This window comes from Hippocampus zosterae, chromosome 20 (genome assembly GCF_025434085.1).
Source record: "Hippocampus zosterae strain Florida chromosome 20, ASM2543408v3, whole genome shotgun sequence".
NCBI classification, from domain to species: domain Eukaryota; kingdom Metazoa; phylum Chordata; class Actinopteri; order Syngnathiformes; family Syngnathidae; genus Hippocampus; species Hippocampus zosterae.
This window is the reverse complement of record NC_067470.1, coordinates 9,310,044-9,329,006: the sequence shown is the minus strand read 5'-3', so window position 1 is coordinate 9,329,006 and position 18,963 is coordinate 9,310,044. Positions and strand designations below refer to the sequence as shown.

The 18,963-nt window shown below is 43.0% G+C and overlaps 3 protein-coding genes across 9 annotated transcripts in view; 1 reads left to right on the top strand and 2 right to left on the bottom strand.

Moving 5' to 3' along the window:
• Positions 1-2,590, bottom strand: part of qtrt2 (queuine tRNA-ribosyltransferase accessory subunit 2) — a 43,581-nt gene extending 40,991 nt beyond the window's left edge. For 3 of the 5 annotated variants that reach the window (XR_007960365.1, XR_007960366.1, XM_052054599.1), the window contains exon 1: positions 10-782. Coding sequence is in view for 1 of the 5 variants with exons in the window: in XM_052054599.1 (XP_051910559.1) it covers positions 10-227 (218 nt within the window). In the remaining 4 variants the exon portion in view is untranslated. Of the gene's footprint in view, positions 1-9; positions 783-2,457 lie in introns of those variants that run through there. The other 2 variants (XR_007960363.1, XR_007960364.1) reach the window with 2 other exon arrangements.
• ccdc191 (coiled-coil domain containing 191) lies at positions 774-11,767 on the top strand. Its single transcript, XM_052054587.1, has 17 exons — positions 774-941; positions 1,653-1,691; positions 1,886-2,021; positions 2,091-2,225; positions 2,444-2,622; positions 2,985-3,163; positions 4,095-4,245; positions 4,310-4,500; positions 5,668-5,887; positions 6,997-7,319; positions 7,401-7,486; positions 8,185-8,267; positions 8,340-8,429; positions 8,837-8,980; positions 9,847-9,999; positions 10,963-11,117; positions 11,474-11,767. The coding sequence occupies exons 1-17, from the start codon at positions 852-854 to the stop codon at positions 11,613-11,615; spliced, it is 2,496 nt and encodes an 831-aa protein (XP_051910547.1). The 5' UTR covers positions 774-851; the 3' UTR covers positions 11,616-11,767.
• zdhhc23b (zinc finger DHHC-type palmitoyltransferase 23b) lies at positions 10,107-18,751 on the bottom strand. Of its 3 annotated transcripts, XR_007960362.1 has the most exons (8): positions 17,540-18,404; positions 16,879-17,018; positions 15,754-16,350; positions 14,872-15,039; positions 14,097-14,346; positions 13,398-13,564; positions 10,952-11,140; positions 10,107-10,450 (listed from the first exon to the last, which is right to left on the bottom strand). XR_007960362.1 is itself a non-coding variant. In XM_052054596.1 (6 exons), exons 2-6 carry the CDS (start codon positions 17,007-17,009, stop codon positions 13,466-13,468), a joined length of 1,245 nt encoding a protein of 414 aa, XP_051910556.1. In that variant the 5' UTR covers positions 17,010-17,018; positions 18,411-18,751; the 3' UTR covers positions 12,532-13,465. The 3 variants fall into 3 exon arrangements, 2 of the variants coding, with proteins under 2 accessions (XP_051910556.1, XP_051910555.1); XM_052054596.1 differs by lacking the exons at positions 10,107-10,450; positions 10,952-11,140; positions 17,540-18,404 and adding an exon at positions 18,411-18,751 and having other exon boundaries at positions 12,532-13,564; XM_052054595.1 differs by lacking the exons at positions 10,107-10,450; positions 10,952-11,140 and having other exon boundaries at positions 12,532-13,564.
• Positions 18,752-18,963: the final 212 nt, after the last annotated feature.

Genomic DNA, 18,963 nt, shown 5'->3' with positions numbered 1-18,963 from the left:
TGGGCTTACAAATGGTCCAGTGAGACCTGAGTGACAGAGGGAAGCTTGTCCAGGTTGTGCAACGTATCTTGGGTCAGGTGTGGCACTGTTCCACAGCGACTGTACAGCAGACAGCCCGGTACCTCCAGGGAATGCTGTCCGGTCCTGCCGAGCCCCTTGAGGATACCCAGGCGGCTACCTCCTTGGAGAACTCGAGACAACTCGAGCTTCATCCAGCCAACAGCCATGCGGCTAATAAACAAAGTTTCGCGAAGCACGTGAATTAGGAACTTAGCTAGTAGCCCGGGGTTCTTTGCACACTTCTTTCGTCACGGAATGTAATTATTACCTCCTCGAATATTTACGTGAGGAGAAATATGATGACTTACTGAAAAAAATACTGCCGTCTTAGAATTATCGCCCACTTTCACCGTTTTGTCGTGAAATTTCAAGGCGGAAGAGCTGTGATGTCATCATAAAGCGACTTGAACAACTCGCATGGCAGAGCAAACATTATTACCGTTCGCAAATCTTTCCCGTGGCTATTACGCCAAAATATTTGGAATTGCTTTGATATTTATTCCGTTTCAATATATTCCTTTTACATTTCGTGATTCTTACGGAGTTGCCACGGTTACCTGAGGGACGCCTAAGCGCCGAAATGCACTGTGGAAAACCTAGTCCAAATATAAATTCATGTCACCACAAAAAAAAGTTAAAGAACTACATTACCCAGAGTCCTTTGTCAACGTGTTTGATATTTATGAGTTTTTTTAATAATAGGGCTAGAACTCGACTTTTCTGGAAGATACCGATGGCATTTCAAAGACAATGCAAGAAATATATAATTAACTATTGCATCTTCATAACAGATGGCCGCATTACCCGGCCCTGAGCCTCACTTGCTCAAGATTAGGAAGAGCACTGGCAAGAATGGCAGAGCAAAACCATCAGCATCCAAGGTATATGTCCTCCATACTAAACAAATAGCATATGATATATAATAGCAATATGAACACCATTCTTTATCCTAAATCCTCCCTAATACATTTTCTAAATCTATAAAAGGAAGCCTTAAAGGATTATTAAAATGAATGAATGTGACATTTGGACATTTATGATTTTTCCAGCTAATCTGCTGATTTAAGGAAATGGGCTCAGGCTTCTCTGGAACTAATCCGCCGATATTGGTCCAAGGTGTTCGTGAGCTTTTTTGAAAAAGTTAAGAAGGCAACCTTTTTCAGATCAAGACCTATATTATACACATCGTTTACAGTTTTTCGAACCTTTGACAATTGGCAATCCGATGTACTGTATATAAATGGACCCGGAGCCCATTTTGGGCTTCACACCTACATTTGTAAAACGTACTAAACAGTCTAATGAAATGTAAACTTGTTGAGTGAGAGTTTTTCTGATACTAGCTTCATCAATTTTAGGCCAGCGTAAATTATTTGCAGAAATTCAATATTTGTTGTCGCTTTGGCCCTTGTCCGCTGCAAGTAGTTTAACTTACAAATTCTAATTAAAAACAATAATGTATATGAAATCATGTAATTTGCTGGTCAAATGTTGTGACAATTACTGTCTGAAAGGCTACTGAAGTGATTATTGGTCCTTGCTTGCAAAGTCTTAACACGGCTACACTAGATTTGTTTTTGCTTCTATTCCAGAAGCTTGCAAACAAAGAGGACATCGATCACTGGAAAAAGGTGGGAAGCACTTATTGGGCTGCAGGGTTACGTGTTACGTCTCAGCATCTGTTTACTGCTGGAACAAGCATTCCACCTGAAGGGATGCTTATTGAGCTTATTACATTTCTATTAGGATTTGGACTATATATTTCAGCGTGGGTTGCATATGGCCACTTTCACAACATTATTTTCTCACTTTCCACGTTTGTCAGCGAGTTGAGAAGGCCTCAGAATTCGCCCTGTCTGAGGTCTTCTTCCCCAGGAGAGCCCAGACGGGAAGCAAAAGCTTGGCCATGGCCCTGCGGAGCTGGGAGCAGCTGAGAGATCATGACGAAGCCTACGCTGAAGGTTGGGGTTAAAAAAAAGTCACCACAGAAGTGACGAGGGCTGTGCTAATGATGCGGTGGGGTGTCGCAGCTCAGACCCTGTTGGGAGACTGGCTAGACAACACGTGGAAACCAGAGTTGGATTTGGAGACACATGGCCTGACATGTGAGAAGGGGTGCCCGGCCACGCCGCCGCCCCCTGGATTACACTACGACAACTTTGATGGTAAAACACTCACGAACATTCTTAACTGAGATCAGTGTGATGAAATGTAATAAAATTATATTTATTTTAATTTATTATCTATAAAAATAGAGTAAAACTACTGGCCATCAGTAATGGAAAGGGACTAGGAAGGGTCTACTGGTGCCATCCAAGAAAAACAAATAAAAAAATAAGGCACACTTTTGGCCCTGGGCTTGACATGAGAAAACTCGATTCAGATCTATACCACCACCTGGCTGATGAAGAGGATCACTGTGCCGTCGAGAACTTTCTCCAAGACCTGAAGAAGCAGAAAGTGTTGGATGGAGGGATGATGGAGAAGCTGGTGTCGGACGGCGGCGGAACCAACAGGACCTTCATGGACCCTGTCGTCACCATGGAGCTGCGCCACCGGCAGGTAAAGCGGCAACTGAATCTGTTGAAATCTGTGTTGAAAGAGGTGCGTGTCTCAAAGCATTTGGAAAAGGCTGATCAACACAATTTGTTACTGGCTAATTGTAAGAACGTTCCCCACCTCTGATTCACACCAGGGATCACTCACCAGGCCAGGCCCCGGCTTCTAAATCCATATCCACTCAAAAGTCACAGCTGTAGAGTAGAACTTGAAGAAGCCGAGCTGAATTGGACAAAAATAAGACACATATGTTTAATAATGCAAAATCAATTTTTACCCAATGGGATACTTGGTAGAATATTCAATTGTAAAAAACATTCAATATCTGCAGCACGAGTGTAATGTCCCTCCGGTGCGTGTAAAAGGTGCGTGAGAACAGAGCCCTCAACGAGGAGGAGGCCAAGTTGAGGCGAGAGCAAGAGCAGGAGGAGAGGAAGAGGCAGGAGGCCAGGAGGAGGCAGCAGGAAAGGGTACAGCAGGAGATTGTTAGGATGCGGCGGCAGAGGGAGGAGAGGAAAGCCCTGGAACAGCGCCTCAGATATAGGTAAGGCAGTATCGGCAGAAAAATGAAATGCAAAACTGAGATTCCAAAACAAAAAGAAATCCAGAAAACACACACATGTTAAGTCAAAGTAAAAAAGTTAAGTCAAATAAAGTAAAACATGTCCAATTAAATGTACCAAGAACATAAAACAAGTCAAGTAAAAAGTCAAAACAAAATAGAAAAGTAAAACTAAAAGTAAAACTAAACTAAATCTGAAAATCTCAAAAAGAAGTCAAATAAATTTAACAAGACAAAACAAAATGACAAAAGTAGCAAAGTTTAAAAAAAAAATGTCCGGTAAAATAAGAAATCAAGGCAAGTCGGCAGGGACGTGCAGAGGAGGGGGGCTGTGGCCCCTAGTGGCCACCCGCCACTGTCTTAATGGCACACTTTGAGTAAAGGAACGGCATGTGACATTGTTAAAATTGTTTCAAATTGACTTTTGACGAACTATTAGAGTAGCCTTGAAATGACAGCAACCTGCAGGAAATAATTTCAAAGCGAATGACACAGCCGTGGTATCAAGTGGCTATGAAGGGAACCAAAAAAAGAAAAATCAGTCAAGGACCCACTCCATGTCAGTATAGATGTGAATTACGAGGCATTGCGAAATTAATTTCACCCATAAGGGCCCTTATTCAAGTTCAAGTTCAAGTCAACTTTATTGTCAAAGGTGCTCTACGCGCACAAATGAAATTTCTTTCCTCTCAACCACAGGAAAGAGAGGAGCCGCTGCGGGTGCCCGTGCCGCTATGACAACCATGAAAGAAAAATTTATTAACAATGTATCCAACTACTGGGAAAGATGTCAAATTGGCAAAGTCCCGACTCACGTTCTATCTTGTTAGATGTTAGCATACCAACTGCTAGCAGGATAGCATTCGATCTCGATGCTTTTTCTTCACTTGCCCACACATTGTCGCTTTCACAGGGATAGACTGGAAGGTCAATGGACATCCAAAAGCATCCAGCCAGCTCCTTCATCTCTCACAATGCAGCAGCAGCAGCAGCAGCCAGAAGAAAACGCGCAACGGCACCAAGAAAAGAAAGTTGAAATCTTTGTTCACCTGCATAACCTGAAGGTCAGTTATTGGTGATGACTTTGTGTTCGTGGAGCTCGCAGTATATTTACCGTTGGCGTGGCAGTGTCTGCAGAGGCATTTCTCGCGATGGTACTCGGCGGTGATGGAGCAGAGGCTGCGTATGGGGAAGGCCAAGGCGCTGTGCGACTGGAAGAGGCAACTCGGGGCCTGGCAAGCATGGCGGACCGTCATGTGGGCTGGAAGGAATCAGCGGGAGGTGTCAAAGACCGAGGAGGAGCTCCGCACTGAAAACAGGCACATTAAAAAAAATAAAATAAAAATTGTGGAGCAGATTCACAATTTTTTTGCTTTTTGTAAAACACTCGAGAGGACACAAGATGTTGACAAAGCCCTGTTTAAATAGAAAGGTTGTAACTGGTGTCACTGAAGTATACAAGTAATACAATGAATACTATTGGGTCAAACTTTTGACCCCCCAAAAAAAGGGGGGGGACTGAAGCACAACTATCTGTGTTGTGGTGTAAACCCAAGTGGTGTATCGGTCAATGTTTCCCCCATATTGGGTTATTATTTTATCTACTGTTTTTAGAGTGTACTTTCAGGTGGGAGCGTTACTACATCAATTAATTTGTTTGGGGAACGCGCTAAAAAAAATGAATTCAACAATTGGCGACAGTTTTGAGCAAGGTGAATTATCCGACAGAGACACGCCAACATGGAAGTTCTAAAACAGTTGGCTGATTACCGTACTGGCCCGAATATAAGATGGCCGTGATAAGACGACTCCCTCTTGTTCAACACCACTTTTTTTGAACACCAAATTAATTTTTATACAGAAAAGAATTACAGTACATCTGAAACAAATGATTATAACAATATATTTGAGAGTAAAAGCATGTTATTTTGCCTCATTCAAATCTTAATATCTAAACATTTAAATATGTAAACTAAAGTGCAATCACATTCGTAAATGAATTGCGTCTGGTTTTTGAGTTGTAAATTATATTATAACTTCTCAGCTGCCGGTTAAACTGGCCGATCTTCAACCCACTTTTCTCCAGATTGTCGCTACGTTTCTCCATTTTCTGTTATCTCTTCTATTATTTTCTTCTCTTTTCTTTCTTAGCGCTATGTTTTATTTTTCTTCTTCGTGCTACCGCTATTTTTATTTTTATTCTTTGTGACAGGGGTTCACTTTGGCCTGGGGAGTCAAGTTCAGCGTTCGCTTCAATGATATCTGGCGCCATCTAGCGTCGTGAATGGGTATATAGTCTAGACCCTGAATATAAGACGACCCCCACTTTTTCAGTCTTATGTCAATGAAAAAACACCGTCTTATATTCGGGCCAATACGGTACTTTTGACCTCACAGGAGAATCAACTCGAGCAGAGAATTGGGGATACCAACTCCACAGTTCCTTTCGATGTCCCAATACTTTTGTTTATGTATCCTTCCTCCAGACAACGACAGCTGGCCGAGGAAAGCGACCGAAGGCGGTTGCAACGACGATACCTGCACGAGTGGCGGCTGTGGTGCCGGCAGGAACGCGACCAACGCGAGCTGCTGGCCCAACAGCAGGAGACCCGGCGCAAGATGGCCGCTCTGATCGACGCAGCCACGACGGGGCAGTTCAAACCCCCGGACACGCTGACAAGTGACCCGCCAGACAACACGGGAAAGGTACGCGCCCCCAAAATAGCTGTCATGGGTATTTTCTCCATAAAATCCACTGTTAGTACGCCTTTTAACCTTCCAGCGGACGGCCCAAATGCGTCAACGACACAATTTTCCCTCAACTGTGAAAGCGGCTTAGGAGGTGAGATGTGTATATTGAGGGCAGGGTGGGGCACGGAGCAGATGGAAATATGGCTCCAGGATATGAAATAGAAGGTGGGGGAATAGTAGAACAGAGCTCGGGGGACAGAAGGAAGCGGCGAGCGGGAGATGAAGTTAGATGGTGTAGAGGTCAGTGTGGAGGTTGGGCTCATAATCAGGTTTTGTGCCAGTTATCTGTGTGGATTGTGAGCTGGAGGGGTTTTGGGTACAGACGGTCAATTAAGTCATGGAGGAGTAATACTGTACATGCTGATTGTTGTACTGGACTGCAGTTCCAGTGAATTGAACTCTGAATGTTTTATTGATCAAACAAAAAAGAGATTTTACACTAGCGATGGGCAACTGTTGGCCATTGGGACCACACTCTTGAGTGGACACTTTATTAATTAAAGAAAAAAAACGTTTTATTTGTAATTTTAAAAAAATCCAGTATTTTAATTTGGGGAAAATTTAATTTTATTAATTCAACTAATACTTCAAAAAATGCTAATATGCATTCAATGGAGGTTATATAGTGTATAATTTAAAAAAAAAACAGATGGGGGGGCTTGGGAAAAATCCCAAAAACGGAAAAAAATATTTTTTTGCTGATCTGGAATGTTATGCAGGACTTCAATGGGTTCTTGCATTTAATGTTAGTTGATTAAAAAAATAAATGGGGAAAAATACAGTATATGTTCTAAACCATTTCTAATTGCATTATGATAGTGGATCTTTAGACATTTGAAAATGTATTATCAAAAATAAAATATATCAATAAGTCATATTTGGCATATATTTGTTCCATATTTAAAATAATGTTTTGCTCATACATCTGGTTTGGAAGGTACCAATGTGGAAAAATAATGCCTCCCTCTTGCATTTCAATGCTCCATCCCTGTTTTAGCCGATTCAGTCTACCAAAAAAAGTTGTGAAAATATTTTTACGTAACCCTCTTTGTCATGACCCGCAGGATGATCTCCAGAAGCCCATCAAGACACGTACTCGAGTCCATTTCAGCCGCCCCAAGGAAGCCACTACGGAGGCCCAGCAGGGAGACCAGGAAGCAGACAAGCCCAAATCCGACGATGATTCGGCTGACCCAAAGACAAAAACCTTGCACGGAAGCCGCTTCGAAAACCGCCACGCCACCCAGAAGAAGATCATCATGCAACAGAGGAGGCAGCTCAAAGAGCAACAGGAGGAGATTGCAAAGCTCAAGCGGGAGAAGGTCATGTCTGCTTGGCAGCTGGAGGCTCGCAAGACTTCTGCTTCCAGACAGTCACCACAGCTAAGGTGGGATTTTTTTTCTTTCTTTACTGCGGGTCGTCAATCGTCCGGCTGACCGGTTTAAAAACTAAGTTGCTATTGTTGCAGAGCGCCGGCGGAAACAGCTGAACCCGATAGCCCTGATGCACCCCCGTGGCAAAAACCAAAGCCACCGACGTGCCCGATCATCTCAGGTCAGTCCTTCAACACTGCGGCTTGGAAAAAGTGCACGACGGTCACATTTTACAGCCAATATTTCTCAATGTGATGTACACAAAAATCCGAATGATCATATCTTTGGATTTGACATCATAATTTGTTTTGATTTCATTTTTGCTTTAGTTTTTTTTTAGGGCGGATTTGTTCGTTTTAATCCATTCATTTCTTCAAAAATACTTATTTTTTTAGTTGTGTTTAGGTCTGGTTTTAATTAGATTTTTTTAAAATTTAATTAGATTTTTTTTTGGGAGTATTTGTCAAGTCCAAGATAACAACTCCAAAGGTCACTCAGTACTGTGTAATTCAGTAAATTACAATTTTGAAACGACTGTGTGACTGACGTTCCCCTCTTCTGTACAGACAATAAATCCATTGAAAACAAACCCCAAACAGAGGACATTTTTGCTGTACTAATTTGGTTTGATAAACGCAAGATGGCGGAGTTTCGGTTAGTTATCATGTCTTCAACCCTGTCAGGGACAGCGGTCACTACAGTGGACAGCTCATCATGTTATCACGTTACAGGGTGCATGAAAGGGTTAAAATCAGATTTTTGTGACTGAAAATCATTTTTATTTGATTTCATTCGCAATTTTTTTTTGGTTGACAATTTCAGTTTAGTTATTTCATGAGTTGTTGTTAACTCGAATAACCTTGATGATCTTATTCTCAGCCATGGAGGAGCGAGCTCGCGTCCGTGCCGAGCGAAAGAAGCAAACGGAGGAACTGAAGAGAGTGAAGGAAGAGGAAAAACAGGTGAGAGGGAGGCAAGAGTCAAACATGGACTGTTCAATGCCTCTTGTTAAAATGCCGACTTGTTCCATTGAGGCGGAGATGAAGGCTGCCGAGGAGCGGAAGCTGAAGGAGGAGGAGGTGGAGAAAGCCCAAAAGCTCCATGAGAGAAGGTTGGCCAGGATGGTGAGATGCTTCCTGGACTCACGATAATGCCGTTTCAAAAACAAAACAAAAACTAATGAATGAGTGAAAGAACAAACTTACAAACTAAAACTACACAAACTAGCTAAAGATCTCTGTGGTTCTCAATCGGTTTGAAGTCAGGGAATGAAGATGGCCATATGATGAGTTTTTCCCCCCCCATCCCATCTAAATGAATTCTTTTTCTGCATAGCATGAGACTCCATGCAATTATATATTTTTTTGAACTGCTGAGGGCACGATTCTTCGTTCAACCGCACAGCAGGACTCGCTCAGTTGGAAACTTCACTTCATTTCGTTTTGGCACCTTCAGGCACCCTTAAGGGGGCCTACCTGTCGATCTCACTCTCCGTTCTTCTGAAACATCACCCTGCTGCCTTGCTGTGTAGAAGGAAGAGGAGAAACTGAAGCAAATGAAGCAAGAGCGGCAACTCCTGGATCGGGCCCGTCGCCACTACGACAGACAGGTGCTACGACGCCGAGGCCTGGCGCCATGGAAATGCCTCATAGAGCTCAAGCAGGCCAATGAAGAGGTACCTGCCCCCCCCCCCCCCTTTTTTTTTGGATTGGCAGCTCACTAACCGCTTGTTACTTTAACTTCAAGGCACTTCGGAGGTTTTCCGACCTCCAAGTTCCAATTAGATAGAAACGACATATATTTGAATAATAAAATCCTCGCCTCATTGGACATAAAATTCATATGCAGCACCTGCTTGCGTGTGTGTATTTGTTAGCTGGAAGATAAACAAGAAATGCATCTGTTTTTCAAAAAGCAGACTGAATGTTTGGGGGAGCTCAATTGAGATCATCTCACCTCACGGCTAAAAAGCCGTTTGCGCACGATTCTAACGTCAATCACATTTTCAACTTGAAGCGGCTTGTTGTGAGGTGTCGTTATGATTCATGCTAAGTCATAAACTGATAATGGTGAAAAATCAAAGCCGTAGCAAAAACAAAGAAAACAAACCTACATTTGGAACAATTGATCTTTTTACTTTTTGTTAAATGTGTCTGTTTTAATAAAGTAATGTTGTATTGAAATCAATGATACAATTTTCATAATCCCGAATTAATTCTTAATATTTTCTTTGTCGGACATTTGAGTGGACTTTTATTGTGGGCAAGAGGAATAATCTGTGCCGGTATAATTTGACGCATGTGAAGTGGATTACGTCACCAAAGGTCTAGTGCTAACTATCGCAAATTTCAAGGCAATATTTGAAAGAAATATACCCTTTTGGTGTCACAAATTTGAGTGAAGCTCATGAAAAAAAAAAGCCGAAAAAAAATGCATTTATATTTTTGTCCAGCATCCATAAATATCCGGAAGGAAGATATGAGTAGCATTTGTTCATACCCTTGCATCGTTTCTGTTTGACCCCTTTTTACCGGCTGCCAGCGGGCCGAAAATCATCACTCGGACTCCCTCCTGAAGCGATCCCTTCTGCGATGGCGCCACTTGACGAGGGAAGCTCTGTCTGAGAAAGAAGCTCGCGCTGACCAACTGCACCACAGACTTCTACTCCAGAGGAGCTTAAGCTACTGGAAAAGAGTGTGTATACACACACACACACAGAAACATGCAGGCACTCAATCAGGATTGCTATGGTCCATGCTCTGGCAGTGACTAATCTCCACACTGCCTGCACTCCATCTTATGTTCCCTACGTGAGAAAAGAAGCTCAGCTTGGACTTTCTGGTTAATACAAGTCCAGCCTTTATCACGTTACTCCGCAGTGGAAAGCGTGAAGACAATGAAGCATGGTAATAAAAGGAAGCCAGATAGGGGCGGTTAGCGTTATGAACACAGTTCTAGTTGAGCCCTGATATGTTGCGGCGGCCATTTTGAGTTGTTTATGTCAGGCGGAAACGGTGTACAAATGGTTAGCGTGTCGGCCTCGCAGTGCAGAGGCGCCAGGTTCGATTCCGGCTGCGGATTTCCTGTGTGGAGTTTGCATGTTGTCTCCAAGCCTGCGTGGGTTTTCTCCGGGTACTCCGGTTTCCTGCCACATTCCAAAAACATGCGTGGCAGGGTAACGGAACACTCTAAATTGTCCCTAGGTGTGAGTGTGCCCTGCAATTGGCTGGCAACCAGTTCAGGGTGTACACCGCCTACTGCTCATAGACAGCTGGGATAGGCTCCGGCGCACCCCTAGACCCTTGTGAGGATAAGCGGATCAGAAAATGTACAGTATATCCTATCGATTACTCAATTGCTTTAATGGGTTATTGCCCCTCCCCCAATTTCAAGGCAGAAATTTGTCAACCAACTTTTGTGGTTGATTGAGCCATTTTGTTCTCCCTGGCTCTAATAACATATAATAGAACCTAATTTGAGCAGATTTCTTATTTCAAGTGCGGCTCAGGCCCCTGCGCACCAATCAGCAGTCAGTAATATTGGGTCTTCGCGGAGGATAAAGAATGCGCCTCATGAACATTTTTATGTCTGTGTGTGGGAGAACATCTAATGGACCGTCCAATTATAAATGATCCAATGTTGCTACCTTCGTGGCAGTTGGAAGACCTGCGGCTCCTCCAGGAGTCGCAGGCGGATGTCTTCTGTCGCGCCCACACGCTGAGGAGGTTCCTGCGAGCTCTGCAGGACCACGTGATCCAGGAGAAGAGGCTGGCGCTGGAACATCAGCAGATGGCAGAGGAGCACGACAACAGGTCTGGAAGAGCGCGCTTTTCACCTGGAACTCGAAGTTTGCAGTTATTCAGCAGTGCAATAAGTGTCGCCGCTGCCAGATGATGATAAATGAGTTTGGCATGAAAAAGGCCATTTATTCCCTTGTCTGCGCGGTCAATTAGGTCGGAAAGCATGCTCAATGTTTTCCTGCTGGCGGTGTGCCATCAGAACAATGTGTTTTAATGACATTCATTTGCATAACGCAAACTAGCAGTGAGCAAGGAGTGGTGGGGAGGGGCCGCAAAAGCGGGGAAGTATTTTTTATTTTTTTAAGTTTGCTCACTAACAAAGACATGAACAATCCCAAACTTTTTTTTTTTTTTTGGTCTGACTTCAGAGCGGCGATCCGGCGATGCTTCCAGGCCTGGAGGCTGCTTCCTTGTCTGGAGCGCAAAGAAAGGGAACGCGAGGAAAGACGCGAAAGACTTTGCAGAAAAGTGAATGAGGTGCTGCCCAGTTTTTGGTCACGTCCTCTGTGAAAAGCCCGGCGGCGGACCAACTCACAAACACAGCAGGTCGTCAATCATTTATTGAGAAATGAAGAACGGACACACTGTTAAAGCCGTACAAAGTCAGCCCGAGTCATGTACAACAGTCACTCTTCAGCCATTGTTAAACAACAAGACGTCTTCGGTCCCGCCCCCCAGTTGGTCAAAAATGACATTCTTTGCAACACTGTCCTTATTTTCTCAAATAAATAACACATTGAAAAATAAGGGAAGAGGTATGTAGCAATAGTGTTGCATGTTTATCATTAGTATTTGGTTTCGTAACCTCCCTGTGATGGCAATTTTCTCATCTGTACCAAAGTACTCGAAACAGGTCATTAAAAAGATGTGTTCACCTAATCATTCAGTGCATTCATGATTGAAATTGCTGCAGATCCTCTAGACCAGGGCTGTCAAGCTGATTTTTGGCGCGGGGCCACATTTTAGTTACCGTTTCCCTTCGAGGGCCGTTATGACTAAAACCAGAGAAAAAAATCAAGAATAAATGTTGATTCAACTATTGTTTAAGTTACGATCGTAAGCGGTTTGGTAATAAGAAAATGCTGAGAATATTTCTGATTTATAACGTATGAGAATTAACATTTTTGGAAAGCAACATGGAAGTTGACATGTTGGATCTGCTTTCATGGGACATATAAAATGATTTGGCGGGCCAGATATGGACCCCGGGCCTTGAGTTTGACACCTGTGCTCTAGACCAAAATGATTCGTAGATGAAGTCAAAGGTCATTGTAAAACAGTGAAAATCAGTAAAACTGTTGAATATTTTTTTCATGAAGTCCTATTATGAATATTTATATTTGAATCAATACTGAGTAACACACTGTTAAAAAAAATTTCAATCATTAAATGACGACATCTTCACTATATTTTTATTTTATAATGAATAATGAAAACAATTATTGAATGAGATAAGATTTTAAATAAAAAAAATATACAAAATACATTTTATTTGACCAAATTTGATGGGTAATATTACAAATGTTATTGGCACTTGAAAATGTAAATAACGATGATTGAATAAAGTGGATGTGAAATGTGTAAAATAGTTAAATAAATTGATTAATTCCCTATTGGGTTTTTTATATTGTATAAAAATCACCTGATTTAAATGATTTTATACAACTAAATGCCTATACTTTTTTGATTCTTCTTTCATTTTAGAATTTACAATCAATTATTGATTATCGAAAGGGCTAAACATCTTAAAACATTAGTAAAAAAAATAATTTGAATTCACCAAAATCGGTGGTCTCCCATTCATTTTCGTCATCAGGCCGCTACACAGTGTCATGGGTTATAATGGGGGAAAAACATAAAAGTATCACCTCATATTCATCCATTTTTAACATCAAAATTTATTTTTAAATTGGAAGTCAATATAAAAAGTGACATGTGGCATTGAAGTATTCTGTCAAGGTTCTGATGGATTTAAACATTTCCAAACAAACAGGAAGTCAACACACTTCATTTGCTTAAGTGGGCCATATGATTTGACGATAGCCTTCAGTTTGACATCGATCATGGAAATATTCAGTGCGGCAAACTAAAAATCCAAGCTAGCCAGACTTTACCCCGCCCTCATTTAGTCTTCAATGAACTTTACATGAGTGGGTTGTTTTTTTGTTTTTAGAATGAGGGTGGAAAATGTAGAAAACACAATAGCACATGGAGAACATAAAAACAAAAAAAACACATGAACCAATATTGGAACCCCGAACCTCTCTACTGTCAGTAAATGTACATTTGTACCTGTCCATTGCAGAAAAATAGCGGGCCTGTCAACCTGCGGCTTTTTATGCCAGCGGTAGACGTGCTGATCAGGAGTCGTCTGGGCGTGAGGACGCCCCTAAGGTTGGATGAATGTCGAAATGACCGACTTTCACGCATGACTCGTCGTCTCCACTCTCCGGTTGGCACTGGAGAAGACACAAAAGACAACGCTCAGTGTTGGAAGACAGAAAGTCAAGGGAGTCAGCTGAGAGATACTTATAACAAGTAGTTGTCCAGCTCGATGGAAAACTGCTGAAGCAACGTCTTTGATATCCGTCTTAAGCTCCATGATCTAGTACACACTTTCTCCTCACGGGTAAGACAATTCAAAAGAGCTTTGTCTTACTAGTATTTTTTTTTTACATGACTTGATGACCTTAACCCTTTCAGGTATAGCAGTTACTACAGTGGACAGTTTATCATGTTATTGTTGTCTGTTTACGAGGGAGGAAATTTCATCTGTGCATACAGCACATCTGACAATAAAGTTGTACTTGATATTTGATTGGGTTACAAGGTGCGTGAAAGGGTTAGGCTGCATAGCACGGATCTTGACTAAACCCTACTAAAGTACTGTACTCAAATAATTGATGGGAGTCAGCCATGCAGAAGCCTTGCTTATAAGGCACCATGCTGCCCTCCAGTGGACAAAACTGGAATAGGGACACTTGCACTTACACGTCGAGGCATCCGTTCCTCCGGCATGGTCAAAAACTCGACCCAGTTGGCCCATAGGCCCCGGGAGTGGACGCCGGTGTCCACGGCCAATCCCCACAAGACTCGGCGGCCAGAGCGTTCCCTGACGGCGGTGCGCGCTTCGCGCTCCGTCACGTTGTAGCTGATGTTGAGCAGCTGAGTGAGCAGGAGGTGGAGGACGCCGCACGACACCACGGCGCAGTACCAGGCGCTCGTGAAGCATATGGAGGCACTGGAAAAAAATAAACACAAGGAAGTGCTACTGAGCAATATTAATTGGGGAGATTGTTGTGGGGAAAATTGATTTGTGGCTCGCACGCCAGCCGGCCTCACGGTTCTATGGTTTGAACGCATTTCATTTACAGCACTTAATCGTTTTGAAGAGACTCTTGAAATAATACAAATATGTATTGAAAGACCAACAGATAAGAAAAATACGATCCCAGTTTACTGATTTTAACTCGGGGGGCTTTACATATTCACTCCAAACTATGCTGTGCTGAAATATTTCCTGTTTCGGTCTTTTAAATTTACACCATGACAAAACTAAAGTGTGCCGCCATCTACTGCTCGACAATGGCATTACACCTAATCTGAAGAAGAATTGGACCAAAATAGTTTGTTTTAACCCTTTCAGACAACAGCAGTTACTAGTGGACAGCAGGTTACAGATGCATGAAAGTGTTAAACATTGCCTGTACAGTGATTTTTTTTCATGGCAACAGTGACTTTACATCACTCTCTAACGGAAATTTACCTATATTTCTCGTAGACTCCCGGGCAGTAGAACAAAGCAGTGAGGACGTTTTGCTCCGAACACACGCTCTGCAGCGTCAAAACGATCCCGTACAAGGACGTGGATAGGAAGACGATAAGAGTCAACAAAAAGCTGCGGTGGTTATCCCGCCCCACGCAGCTGTCGATCCTGTACCGATTGCACGGAGATGCAGAGTGTGGGTTACATGGTGGGGTACGCACAAACACACATTTGGGGAGACAAAACACACAATGATGGGATCAGTCTTGTCAACTATCAGGGGATGTTGCTGAAGCCGGTTGATTTTTTTTTTCCCCCAAATGACATTCCCATTGCATGATTTTGTGCTCAGGCCAAAGCAATTAACACGTTTGCTTAGGCGCCATCTGTTGGTAACCTGGGTGCAAAAAAAAAAAACATACCAAGTGAGTTGAAGAGCTTCATTTAGACTTTGCTGCCATTATGTGCAAGGTGGGGGGTGGAATTACTGACCGGCTTTCACGATTGCACGGCTTGCAAATAGCGGCAGTTCACTCTCTGATGAATATAAAAAGTCTACACACCCCTGTTCAAATGCAATTGCGGCTCAAAAATAACCGATCATATTCAAACTCATCTTCAACACAAATAAAGTTCAGCTGTTCTCGTAGGCTTGTAACATGAGTTATAGTGCGACATGCATTTATGGCATAAGTCCATTTTAGCATTTCAAAATCAATATTAAATTTGTTTGTAGGGGCCTTTTCAGGGGTCAGGGTGTGGGGGGGGGGGGGGGGGAGTGGGCGGGTAGTTTGAAAACAACAAAAGCGCCACATTGGCATCAATAGTACTAAGAGCTAAAGTAGAAAAGGTGAAGAAAGAGGTATGATAACTGCAACCAACCAGACACAGTGGTGGTCATGACGCCGGACGCAGACCCCGCATATCCGACAATGTCCCGCCCTTGGGGGCCGCACCACCCGGCACACGGAACACCAGTTCTTCCAGCTAGGCTCAGCCTCTTGCGACCATCCCAGCTGGTCTTCAAGAACAGGATCCGACTCTGTGGCTTTCACAAAGCCTGGGCCTCTCTTGGTGTTTGCGAGGCCCAGCAAGGTGAGCAGCATCCCCGTGGTGACCAAGCCGAGCTCAACGGCACCGACGCCCCCGCGCGGTACCACTTTGGTGATGAATACGTAGTACATGTAGGCCAAGGAGAAAACCGCCAGGCTCAGAAAAAACAGCGTCCGAGCTTTTTTGCGGTGGGTGAAGTAGTAGTACCACAGCAACATGCCTGGTGAGGTGATCAGAACCGCCAAGCCGAGCAGGAAGTGGAACGCGGCGAGGTGCAGTAGTGCCGGAAGGAAGACCAAAGGGGGGATGATGGACAAGTCCACTCTGCGGGCGCCGCCTCCCAGCCAAGGAATGCGTACGCGGTCACTGATGTCAGCGGCCACACGGGACAGTGCATCTGGACTTTGAGGCTCTCGCTTAAAAAATCTGAAAAACAACATTAGCAAACCAAGAAATGTTCTTAAAACACAAAAGGTTGTCCCGTAACAGCTCCCATTAAAACATTCATCCAGGACTCCATTTTAGAAGCCCCTCATCATCTGAGGTTAAGTTTTCCCGTGTTTCATGAACTAAAATGGCTGCCACGCAGTCACGCGCCACCCGTCACGTCCGACAATCTTGTTCATTATAGGGAGCTAATAAAGTGTGATAAAACACCCCCATTTGTCCCCGAGTGTGACATAATTACTTTTCTGAGAAACATGAATAATGATGGATAGTGCAGGTCTCAAGATAATAATTTTAACCGAGCAACCAATATCTTTATGATTATATTGTGGAATGTGTTTACACTTTGCGGACGGAGTGGCTATGACCTTCAAGTGATGGACTATTTCTCAATGAAGTAAATTGAAAGAAAATTCTTACTCTAAAAGGTACACACATAAATGAGAAGGAGAGAAAGCGCACCCCTGAAGTCAAAAGTGTTTTAATAAATTCATATTTCCGGCATACCTGTCGCAGGCATCGTCCAGATCTTCACAGTCGCAGCAGCAAGCCCCCACATGGCTTCTCTTGCCGTGTCTGTTGACATACTCGCAGCAGCACAGCGGTTCCTTTTCGTCCTTGTCCCGCCTTTTCGTCATGGTTGACGGCTGGGCAGACAAGAGAAGAGTTGATTTAGAAAGTGCCAATTAATAACAGAATTGTTTTCAAGGCACTTTTCATGTTTCATTCTCGACTTAAGATTGATCGCGACACTCTTGCATTTGGTTTAACCACACTCTCCCACACCGAGTGACATCTGTATTTTGGCCTGTTTTACTGCCACTTCTCCTCTCTCGGTAGGTGGCGATTAGCAAAGCCATGTTGTTGCTGTGAGGCTTATGCATTGAGGTCAGGTCCTGAGGAAAGACACTCCACCGGAGCCTCTTCCTGCAGTGTCCCCCCCTTAAATGTTTTTTTTTTCCTGAATTAAGAATTTACTTGCTTAGCTTGTCCAGACCAGAGGATGTTGTTGAATTTTGTGAACTGTGACCCTATGAAGTCATTTGAGACTCTTTTGTGATGAGGGGCTGGATGGATAAACTCAATTTGACCCGTCAGATCAATTATGTTCGCTTGAACTGATTGCATACTTCTAGCTAATGTAAGTTGCCTTTGTAGATACACATACCTGTCTATTGTCTGTGTCACAGTTTTCCTGTACCTCACTCTCAGGATCTTCAACGATCTCTTTTCCCTGGTCTGTGTCCTCTCTCAAGCAACCAGTGTCTCCCGGGTTCTCAGGCTCCCTTTCGCTGACACTCTCAACTTGTTTCTCTTCAGCTCTCTCAATACTATGATCTGAATTTGTCGGTTTCATTGTTATTCGTCTTTACGGCGCAGAAACAGGACGTGATGTCCTTTTTCCCCATTTGGAACGGCAGACAGAGAGCAATGGAGAGGAATACACGTCAGCAACTCAGTCTATAAATGTATTGCGGTAAGGTAAACTGTAACGTTAGCTAGAAGTGGGTGGAATATGCCCCTCTGACAAATGTCATTGCCCCAGCCAGGACGCCCTCCCTACATTTGGTCAGGAACCGCCACTGCGAATGAATAAGGACTGACTCACTGCAAGAGACCGCTTGACCCCTAAAATTAGGTCATTTTACCATGAAAATGGTGAAACAAAAGCAAACGGTCTCCTTTAACGATAGTTTTTCTTCCGTTTTCGGTTGCTATTGTGGTGTTTCTGAGCAAGCATAATTTTATGTCACTCGTTTCTACTCCGGTGCAAGTACACCCCCTTCGACTTGACGTAAAAACTTTCAAATTAATCAAATATATTAACCATGACATTTTTAGGCCGTTTTTCTCAGAGAATGAGAGAAAGGAACACCTTCCTGCTTTTCCACCAGAGCCGCCCAATCAAAAGGCGACTAGGGATATTTCAAAACAATTTCATTTCCTGGTTGTGCCGCACGTCATGTATAATAGACAATAGTCATTTTAAGGTCCAATATTGTTCAAAAAACGCCCCAAAATGTGGAAGACAAACATACCAGAAAAGTGAGCTGCTACATGTCTACTGCTCCTCTCGCACGAGCGTTTCGGGATAGCGAAGTTACCAGCAGGTCTATGAAATTTTAAACATGTATTATTAGGTGCGGCTTACTAAATGTTTCCTCCCGAGTACAAAAGGACCGTAAACTTTCGGGGTTGTGCTTGTTTTCGCTGGCTCTTTAACTCGTCTGTCCCGTAGTAATGACGTCACAAAAAGTAGTGCCACACTCCAGGGACAACAGCGCATGTGCATGACATTGCGTCACAACATCTTATGACCAATACTGTACATGTAAAATTACCGCCCAACGTTTTTTTTGTCGAATTATTTTTTTCCCCATGCGTCATGATTTGTTTTCTGATTTTTTTCCTTAATATTCCAACTTTTTCTTTATTACTTTTTTTTTACAATTTGCTCCATGATTTATTAATTTCTATTTGTGTAATGAAAACTGATTTTCTTACATTAGTATTTTTTTTCCCTTGTCATAATTTTCTGCTTGAGAAGGAAAATGTCTTATAAAAAGTATCATTTCCAGATTTTTTGGTTTA